Source organism: Neofelis nebulosa, chromosome 17, assembly GCF_028018385.1.
Source record: "Neofelis nebulosa isolate mNeoNeb1 chromosome 17, mNeoNeb1.pri, whole genome shotgun sequence".
Classification (NCBI taxonomy): domain Eukaryota; kingdom Metazoa; phylum Chordata; class Mammalia; order Carnivora; family Felidae; genus Neofelis; species Neofelis nebulosa.
This window is the reverse complement of record NC_080798.1, coordinates 10,813,793-10,823,872: the sequence shown is the minus strand read 5'-3', so window position 1 is coordinate 10,823,872 and position 10,080 is coordinate 10,813,793. Positions and strand designations below refer to the sequence as shown.

At 62.1% G+C, this 10,080-nt stretch overlaps 1 protein-coding gene across 1 annotated transcript; it reads right to left on the bottom strand.

Moving 5' to 3' along the window:
- Window positions 1-316: 316 nt before the first annotated feature.
- On the bottom strand, window positions 317-4,574 carry PTGIR (prostaglandin I2 receptor). Its single transcript, XM_058707100.1, has 2 exons — window positions 3,457-4,574; window positions 317-2,379 (listed from the first exon to the last, which is right to left on the bottom strand). Exons 1-2 carry the CDS (start codon window positions 4,222-4,224, stop codon window positions 1,993-1,995), a joined length of 1,155 nt encoding a protein of 384 aa, XP_058563083.1. The 5' UTR covers window positions 4,225-4,574; the 3' UTR covers window positions 317-1,992.
- Window positions 4,575-10,080: the final 5,506 nt, after the last annotated feature.

Below are 10,080 nucleotides of genomic sequence, written 5' to 3'. Positions count from 1 at the left end.
AAGCATTTTTTTAGCATCACGTTAGCATTTTGTTTAGCATTTTTTTTTATCGTGGTGAATGCCCATAACATAAAATGTACCATTTTAACGCGTACAATTCAGAGACGTTTAGTATATTTTCAGTGTTGTACAACCATCGACGCTACCTAGTTCCAGAACGTTTTGATCACCCCGAAAGGAAGCCCATGGCCATTAAAGACGATCGTCTGGACCTATTTTTTAACTCTCCCAGACACCCCTCTTTCTCCGGTAATGTGATTCAAATCATAGTGGCTGGGGAAAAAAAAAAGAAAAGAAAAGAAATGGGGAAACAACGGAAGCAAAGTGTTGCTTTTTCTCAACCCACGTTTCAAGCCACAGACAACAATAGCAGCGGCAAGGACGGCAGTAACAGTAACGCGTCTTGGTGTATTTATTCCAGGAAAGCACTGTGCTACGCTGCTTTCCTGGGGGAACGGGGTAATCCTGAGCACAGCCCTGTGAACTGAATACTACGTTATCATCGCCCTTCTGCACAAAAGGAAGCCAGGGCCCAGGGAGGCACCGCCACTAGCCAAGCGAGCTGGGTTCCGGAGATAGAAAGATCAACTGCACCCTTAGACTGTGCTTCCTCCTCGCTGTGTGACCCAAGGCTGGCGATTGTCCTCTCTGGGCCTTGACTCCAGCTTCTGTGGAAAGGCTCCAATAAGAGCAGGCTGGAGAGAGGGTGCACCCCCCCCCCCCCCCCCCCGGCAGAGCAGAGGACTCAATGATGTCAGCTGCTGTTATCTCTATGGGAGGCCCATGCCTCCCTCTCCGGTCCCTCCCCAGGTACATGTTTATGGTTTAACCCTAGAGCAACTACAAAGGGGAACTGGGAGGGGCTGGGGGGAAAAGGCTGTCCTGGCTGTCCCTCTGTTCACCGCCTACCACCCCAAACACCACTTCCTTTCCTGTCAGTCAGCTCCCTCTCAAGCACCCTTGATCTTGGGCCTCTCGGTGGGCAGGCGACGGCCTTGAAGCCAGAAGCCAAAAGGCTGGCGATCACCCCAGCGGAGTCCCGGGGCGGGGCAGAGACTGGTCTAGGGTCTCCAATACCTGCAGAGTCAGTGCCCGCTATTTGTGGAATGAATCAATGACATTTTTGTGAGGGCTCCGAGGACACGTGAGCTGAGGTCAGGCTTTGTAAGTAAGCGGGCGGCTGTTTACTCAGGGACGGGCACAGGGACTTGGGTCTGCGTCCCTGTGCCCGGGTGGTCCCTGGGATCCGTAACTCCCGTGCCTTTGTCCTCGGGCCGCCCTCGTCTCCGCCGGCACCCGGGCTCCCGCCCCCGCAGTCCACATCTCGCAGGCCACCAAGCCATGCAGCTTCCCAGGCACGTGTCCAGAGTGCCACCTAGCATATGACAATCTCTCCTTCCTCCGGTTCCCCCCGCCCCCGCCCCATCTCTTCCACGTCTGATGGGAAATCAGGAGTGAGGGGAGGCAGGGAGCTTGTCCAAGAATCTCTGGTTCTCATGAGGCAGCAGAGAGGGTGGCTTTTGGAGTGGCCTGGGAGAGGGCAGGGATGTCCCCTGGGGTTTGGGGGCGGGCCAGCCAAGCACCCCGAAGGGATGAGGATCAGAGCCAGAACCTGAACCAGAGCAGACCTGACTGCACAGAAGCTTCTGGGAACTTTCCCGCCCTCTAAATATTTAGACAGTGAGATAGATGGGCAAGCGAGGACCAGAGCGGGCCGGCCAGGCCCCCAGTTATTTTGAGAGACCTGTTCTTTTTGTGTTCCAGGACAAACGTCCCCTCTGTCCCTCCCTCTTCTCCCAGAGCCTGCCGTGGCCACCCTGAAGAAGGAGACATAGGGGAATAGCAGCTGATCACCCCCCGCATCCAGGGGGTCGAGATTCCAGCAGACAAGCACCCCGAGACCCATCCCCGCTTGTCCACCAGCGGCCGTGCCGCCCCTGTGTGTCCGGCTCCTGCTTCCGGGACACAGGGCAGGAGATCGCGGCAGCCGGGTCAGCAGAGGGAGCAGGCTGCCGCCGACCCCTCTTTGGATGACGTTCCCGTGGTGCTGGCGGATCGCTGTGCCTGGGGTAAGCGTCCCCCCCGCCCCTCGCCCCAGGCTGACAGGGGCACCCATCTCTCCTCCTTCCCCCCAAGAGCAGTGGGGGCCCTTGAGTCCTTCCTCCCCGAGGCGGGCCGGGAGAGGGGTGTCTGCGAGTCGCCGTGGGCAGGCCTGGGGCAGAGGCAGCACAACCAGGTCCTGAGCCTCTGGAAGACAGCCTTGCGGAAGAGGATGAAGACCCAGGGGTCGAGGATGGGGTTGAAGGCGTTGAACCGGAAGGCCAGGAGGTCCCCCACCTCGCTGCTGTCCGGGGCGATGGCCTGGGTGAAGCCTCGGACCTGGGGACAGGGCGAGGGCATTAAGAAGCACCCGTGAACCCCCCACCCTCCCCCACGCCCCCGCCCTCACGCCCCGCCTTCCACTTGGGTCGCTGGCAGGAATGAGGGAGGGGCGCCCTTTAGAAAAGGAAGGAAATAAGATAAGATGTAACCTAAGTGAGAAATGCATCCGGGGCGCGGAGGGAGAGAAAGTCCCAGGAAAGTACCAGCCTAGAGGGACAGAGCTGGGGTTGTGTGGGTGTGTCCCGGGGCTGTGGCCCCTGCGTGTGTGTGTGTGTGTGTGTGTGTGTGTGTCCACACCTTCCAGCCTCTGAGTTGTCCGTAACCCCCGCCCCCTAAGGTTGGATGGCCCCCAAATCTAGCCCAGCCCTCGCATTTTACAGAAAGAGAAGCCGAGGCCCAGAATACAGGGCCGGATGACCAGGTGGCGTTGCCACGTTCCAGTTCCCTGGAGAAGCAGGCAAGGGGCTCCGCAGGGAAGGGGCAAGGCTGGGAGAGTGGGGCTGGGGTGGGAAGGGCCGGAGCCGGGGGGGGGGGGGGGGGGGAAGCAGACCCTGGAATCTGGGGTCCAGACCTGGCTCTGTGTGAATGTGGGCAAGACACATGACCCTCCACCGGTAAAAACAGCGACGGGACAGGAACTTTGTTCCGTTCCTTGCTAAGTGCTTGTGGAATGGGTGCAACGGGTCATTCGAAGATTATTCCGGAGAGAATTTGTAAACCGCAGAGCACAGGGTGGACCCAGAGCAGGCGCGCGATGAACCGTGGACCTTGTCATCACCGCGGGGGTAGGGGAAGGTTGGGGTGTGTTTGGAGGGGTGCCGGAGATGCGCAAGGCTGGGAGACCAGGGGTCAGCAGGGGTCCAAGAGGGCAGAAGCACGGGAGGGGGGGGCGGAGAGACTTCTCCGGAAAGCTGGGAGTTGCTTGGCCACGGACAAAGCCTCCGGCCTCGTCGGGGGGGGGGGGGTGTCTCAGCGTCCCCATCCGTGAAACGGGCACAACCGCTGGAGGACAGAGCCGGGGGCCGCCCTCCCCCTCCCCCTCCCCCTCCCCCTCCAGCTGCGGAGAGGACTCACCGTGAGAGGCAGGGAGCACACAGCCATGATGCCCGTCATGAGAGCCAGCAGAATCAGGTGGTCAACCTCGTCCTCTCCCGCCCGGGGCCCGGGCACCAGCGAGCCCTGGTGGCGCCTCTGCCGGCGATACATGCGGCAGAGGCTCAGGGTGACGGAGCTGTTGCAGAGGACGATGGCGGCCACCAGCAGGGCCACGAGGCTGGCGTAGGCCAGCGAGAAGGCGCAGCCGCCCGGCTCCGTGGCGCGCATCCGGATGAAGCACCAGCTCCCCGGGCAGTACTGCTGATGTTGGCCCAGGCCCAGCAGGGGCAGCGAACAGAAGAAGGTGCAGAAGGCGTAGACGGCAGGCAGGGCCAGGCGGGCGCAGCGCGGCCCGTCCAGCTGGGCGTAGACGTAGGGGTGGCTGAGCGCCAGGCAGCGCTCCACGGCCATGGCGAAGAGAATGAGCGTGGAGGCCAGGCCGAAGAAGGTCATGGCGAAGGCGAAGGTGTCGCAGAGCGTGGGGCGGCCCCGGGCCAGGCCCAGCAGCGAGCTGTTGCGGGCGTAGGTCACGAACACCGCGGGGCTCAGGAAGCAAGTGCCCAGCAGGTCGGTGACGGCCAGTCCGGTGACCAGCACGGTGAAGGCCGAGGGGCGTGACCGTCGCCGCGCCCCCAAGATGCCTAGTGCCAGCCCGTTGCCCACCACGCCCGCCACGAACATCAGGGTGCTGGTGGCTGGGCCCACTGAGTCCCGCACGTAGGTGAGGTTCCTGCACGAATCCGCCATCCCCCCTGCCTCCTGGACTAGAGGGGTCCCGAGGGGGGCGGGGGGGGGAGGTGAGGGGGAGCCGGGTCTGCCCCCCCGAGCCCCACTCAGATGCCCACCGCCCTCCCCATGGTCAACCCCAAGGTCCACCAGTCGGTCTGTCTGCCTCTCTCCTCTCTCTCCCTGTCTTTCCCCCTTCCCTCTCCCGGTTCTGTCCTCTCCCTTGCCCACCCCTTCTCTGCCTCTGCCTCTCCCTCTCTCCCCTCCTCACCGCACCTCTGTCTGCCTTCTCTCTCAGTGCCTCCTCTGTCCCCCGCTCTCCTGTCAGCCGAGGTCTGTGTCTGTCTGTGTTGGTCTGTGTGTGTCAGCTTCTCCCTGCTTCCCTCCTCCTCCCTCCCTCCCTCCCTCCTCGCCTGGCCCCGGCTTTTTCATTTCCTCCCTCTGCCCCGCCTTCCCCTCCCCTGCTTGCTCTAGAGGCACCCCTCCCCAACCTCGGGCTCTGTCCATCTCCCCTGCCCGGTCCAGGTGCCCTCACTGAGCCACCTGCCACTTCCTCGCAGGAGGGTCTCTCTCTGCTCTTCTCCCTTCCCTGGTGGCCCTGCGTGGGGACCACTGAATGTCACACTCGGGGGCACACCGGGACAAGACCTAAGGGGCACAGCTGACCGGTCCGAGAGGCCGTCTGGGGGTGGCCTCTGGGATCCATTCTGGGCTCTGGGCCCCGGGGTTAGGACACTGCCCAGGGATTGAGAAATGACCAGGAAATTCCTCCCCGATGTAGTGTTTTACAGGCATTACTGCGATCTCTGTTCCCCGGACACAATTCGCTCCTTCCAGAAGGCTGGAGAAGGAGGTGGCCGAGCCAGAGGAAAAAATGCCAGTCCCTGGAGCCCATCCCAACTTTCAAGCTCACCCAGCCAGCTGAGTCTGGGAAGAGGGATTCGAGGGACTTGGGACTTGGTGTCCCCGCCGTCGGGTGTGGGGGGGAGTGGGGGGTTCGGGGGGACCCAGGGCTTCCAAGAGCACCAAAGGGGAGCGCCCTCCCACCTTCCGGCTTCTTGCTCCAGCAATCCCAGGCCCTTAGGCCAAGCTCTGGTGACCTTGACTTCCAGGAATAATTCTGGCCACAGACAGCAGTCCAAGACTCCAACATCACTGTCACATGGTTCTCTCCCACACCCCAAACACACCCCCGGCCACCGCCGCCCTCGGGCCAGTGTGGTCGGCCTGCGTGTCCCAGCTGCCAGCACAGCCGGTAACGGGTCCTGGTTCCCACTGAGTCAACGGCTCCCCATTCAGCCTCCCCGCCCCTAAGGGCCCGAGACCCTGTCGGATACCCCTTAGGGGAGGCCCGTTTGAGTTAGAGGGATGACAAACTCCATTTGCCCTGAGCTCCTGTCCCCATCCCACCACTAACTAACTGTCCTGTCCCCATCCCACCGCTAACACCAGCTTCACGGGCCTGGCGGCCAACCGCGGCCAGTGGCCCATCCCAGAGCCCCCTTTGTCACAAGGAGAGAGCCTGTGCCCGTGTTGCCTCATGTCCAAGGCCAGGAGGGATTAGCTGCAGACTTCCCCTCTCTGTACCCAGGCCCCTCAGTGACCACAACCCCCGCACCCCTTCTCCCCCTCTCCCTATCTCCCGTGCCCAGCTGGCATCCCGGCTTCCGGCCTCAGTTCCAGCCATAGCAGAGGCTCTGAGAGGGGGGGCGCCCGTGTGTATGGGCCTCAGGCCTCCTAGCTATGTGGTTCCCCCCCCCCCACCAACCTGCCACCGCCCCATGCTCTGCGGTCCCCAGACAGACCAGAGGGAACTCAGGAAGTTGTATCATATTAATGAAAGATGACGCCTGGCAGGCTTCTGTCCTGTCGAAGCATCAGGGGAGTTGGGGGGGGGGGGGGCGGGGGTAGCTCCGGTTCCTGGAGCCTCCCTCCCACTGGCTTCCTGTCCCCACTGGGGACGTGAAGCGTTCAGGAAGTCCACTCTGCTCCCATGCCCAGTGAGGCCTCACACACCCTGCCCCCCCTCCAGGCCTCAGTTTATCCACCTGTGCCACTGGGGGCCGGTTGTCCCGGGGCCAATGTCAGTGCTGGACACACTTCCACTTACTTTCCGGGAACCCTGACATCCTGCCCAGCTGGGGCCACGCCTGCAGCAAGGGCCACAAAGGGTTCCTCTTCCTGCAGGTGCCTTGGGGTGAAAGGTCACCCCAGCTGTGCTATGAGGGGGCAGGCGGCTTCCACGGGCGGGGGAACCGTGGGAAGGAGCCGCCCCGGGGGGGGGGGGGGGGTGAGTCAGCCTCCTCCCTCTCGCACTGGTCGAACGCGACTCAGGCGTCCCCAGAAGGACCGCGGACAGAGGGGCAGAGGAGAGGACAGCCCAGGGACAGCTGGCGCCGGCCGGCACAGAACCTGGGCAGGGTGGGGCCGGGCGGGGGGGGTGGGGGTGGGGGTGGGCACCGGGGGGCAGGGTGGGCACCCGGGGGCGGGGTGTGCCAGGGACCGTGGTGGACGTGTGACCTTCACGTGCGGGTCTGTGCGGGATTAGTGTCACCCGGGTGAGCCTTGGAAGAGCGCTGTGAGTGTGTGTGTGTGTGTGTGTGCACTCTGGTGTCCCTTTCCTCGAAGGTCCACTTGCCCATTGGTGTCTGCTGACGCGTCTTGTTGTGGGTGTCGGCGCCTGGGTACCGCGGGCCCATGGGCCTCTTCGTGGCTGTGTCTCCCGCGTCGGTTTGCAAGGGAAGGTTTGCTGCCCGGCGTCTTGGGAAGACACGGGTTCTGGAAGCACCCCCCCTCCGCCACCCGCCGGCCACTTGCTGTGTGACTCCGGACAACGACTTGGTCTAGCTCAGCCCTGATGTCCTCCTTCCTCGAGTGGCTGCCTCGCTCTTGCTGGGGGTGTGGTGTGGACAGTGGGGGCAGAAGCCACCCCACCCGCCTCCAGGCAGCCCTCAGGTAGCTGCTGGCGGTCGTTATTCCTTCCACAGACTCCCACCCGCTTAACTGTGTGCCCAGGGGGAGGGCCCCAGAGGGGCTCCGAGGCACGGCCCCCCCTCAGTGTGCGGCAAGGGGAGCGGGGAGGGAGAGGAAGGTCAGAGCTGGAGCCTGGACCGGCAGGCCCTCCCCTGAGTCATCTGCGCCCCCCAGGTCTCCCCCACCCCTGCTTGTTGGCCAAGGCCTCCGGCTGCCTGCCTGGGCCGCATCTGGCCTTGCGGCTGAACTCACGTCCCCCCCTTGCCCTGGGCCCAACCCTCTCTTGGCTCCCAGCCTCCTGACCTTGCCCCGGGAGAAGGGAGAAAGATGGACCCACCCTGTAGCCCTCCCCGCCCCACGCACAGACAGGAGTGAGCACAGCCGCGTCAGCTCTGACACCTGCCAAGCCTTCCTGTCCTCCTGTGCCCTCTGGCTGCTGCAAGGAGCCACTGTGTGCCCATCCTGACCTGTCCCTCATCGGCAGGTCCCAACACCTTCAGTCAGAGGCCCTTTTCCTCTGCCCACCGCCCTTTCCTGCACCGCAAATGGGCCCTTGCCTACCCGCCAGACTCTGCCTCTCACCCCTGCTCCAGGGGGCTCTCCCCTGTCATCCCTGCCCTGCCTTTGCGGGGGGTGGGGGGTGCGCCCCTCACTTCCGTCCTGCAAGCCCCCTCCCGACACCTCCAGTCGCTTCTGGAAGAGCTCATCCGTCGGCCCCCACTCCCACCTCAAGCCCCCACTGGCCAGGTGATGTCACCGCCCTGTGCCTGATGCCACGTCTGAAACATGGGGATAAACCGGGTCTTTGGGGGGGGGGGGGAGGGAAGGGGTTATCCAACAATTAAGTGAGGTTGGGGCTTCAGAAACAGGACTCCAGGAAGTGATGGTCACAGTTGTGGCTTGGGGCCACCCCGCCCCCAGACCCCTTCAGCAGAACCAAGCACTGCTCAGGGCCTGTGGGGTACAGAGGGAAGACAGCCTGACAGGGGCAGCCCTCGGGGTTGGGGGTGAAGAGGGAGGGGACTGCTGACAGCAATCACTTCCCCAGGCGGTCACCTCTCTGCCTCTTGGCCTGGCTCTGACCGCAGAGCTGACCTCACAGCTGGGGCTGGCCGGATAGAGCAGCGGGTCACCAGAAGCCAGTGCTCCCAAGTCATACCCGCTAACAAGATTATCCAGATTTGCACGCATGGATGCTGGTCGCCCGGGACCTGCTCTGTCCGGCTCATCCGGCCTCCCCCGCCTCCTCCAGGTAGACCTCCCTTCCTGCCCACCCTCCCTTCCCCACACGGGGTCAGGAAGTCAGGAGAAGGGATCTCCGCTATACAGCCCCAAGATTTCGAAGCTGAAAGGGTCCAAAAATCCCAACAGTCTAGGCTCAAGAGATCCTTACGCTCGTGAGGTGCAGAGCTCTGGATCCTAGCCGGACAGGGGAAGAGGATTCTGGCCCCCCGGGGTTGAAAGACTCCAGCATGCCGGCCCTCTGAGGTCCTGCAATTGGAGATTCCTTCGCCTTTCAGGTTCTAAGAGGCAAGGAGGCCGGGTCTGAGAAATTCCAGAATCCTCTGGCAACTTCCCTCCCGGCACCCCTCCTCCCCAGCTCATCCTTGGCTCTCTCTGTCCCCAGTCTCCCCCGGGGCTCCCACAGACATGATGCAACGGGGCTGGAGACGGCTGAGAGGTGGGAGGCAGGAGGGAGATGTAATTACAGAAGCTTCTGGCTCGATCCAGCAGGAAGCTCAGAGTTGGGGCCCAGGGGACCCCAATCCGATGTGAATAATGGAGCGCTCGCCAGAAGCACGCATGGCCCCCTCTAGGGAGGGGAGGCCCAGTGAGGGGGCTCCATCCAGGTCCAGGGGCCCAGCAACCCCCCCCCCACCCCGGTAGCCCCAAGCTGAGGAGCACAGGTGTTACTCTGGAGAGAAGAGGAAGTATGTGAGGACCCTGGGGCGGGGGGGGGGGGGGGGGTGTCTCTAACTCAGTGGCCCTCCAGCCACCTCACCGGGTCTGCGGTCTGCGTCTCCTCATTTTCGACCTTCAAGACATTTCCCACTCTCTTCACGCCGGGGTAAGAACCCCCTGGGACCAGGAGACGGTAGGACAGGGGCAGAGACTCTGGTGAACCCCGAAGCCCGTGTCCCATCCCCCAGCCTCTGGGTCACCCCGAGGGCTTAGGCAGGCCTGAGGTCACCAGAACTTCCGATTTGGGAGAAGCCAGAAATAAGGACTTTTATGTGAAGTACTCCTATTTTTCAATTTGGCAACCAAGTCAAGAACATTTTTAAACGTTATGTAGGCCAAAAGTAGAGAACAAAAAAAAAAAAAAAAAAAAAAAAAAAAAAAAATATATATATATATATATATATATATATATATATATATATATAAAACTGCAGTCTATAAATGTCCTGTGGGCCACCAACGTGTGAAGTGAGAAACACAGGGCAGGAACTGTGACTGAGGCAGCCCTGTGTCCCCAGAACAAAGAAAATAACCACCAAAGGGAGGAACGTCACACCTCAATTTGTCTCCTCTCCCTCCAGCCACGCTTCTCTCTCCTCTGGGTCCCCAAGTGTTATTACCACCATGTCCCAGCTCAGATGTCCCCTCCTCCAGGAAGCCCTCCCCGACGCCCAACCTGAGTCAAGCGCTCCCTCGGAGCTCCCCGACCCCAGCCCTGCCCTGTCTGGGTCATCACTATCTGGGGACAGGTCTGGGTCTCCTATTGGATTCTGAGCCGCAAGAGGGCAAAGCCAAGGGCTGTCTCGGTCCCAACTATGTCCCCGGCTTCACCCAGAACAGGGCTGGTCACAGAGCAGGTAGGTAGGTCCTCAGGGAGGGCTTGGAAGAATGAACGGGACAAATGAATGAACAGAGGTCAGTGCTACGGACAGAGGTAAGCCC

Excerpts from the sequence above, each read along its gene's own strand:
- PTGIR (XM_058707100.1), bottom strand. The coding sequence starts at position 4,224 with ATGGCGGATTCGTGCAGGAACCTCACCTACGTGCGGGACTCAGTGGGC. Across the intron at positions 2,380-3,456 it reads TGTGCTCCCTGCCTCTCACG|GTCCGAGGCTTCACCCAGGC; the intron begins GTGAGTCCTCTC and ends CCCTGTCCCCAG.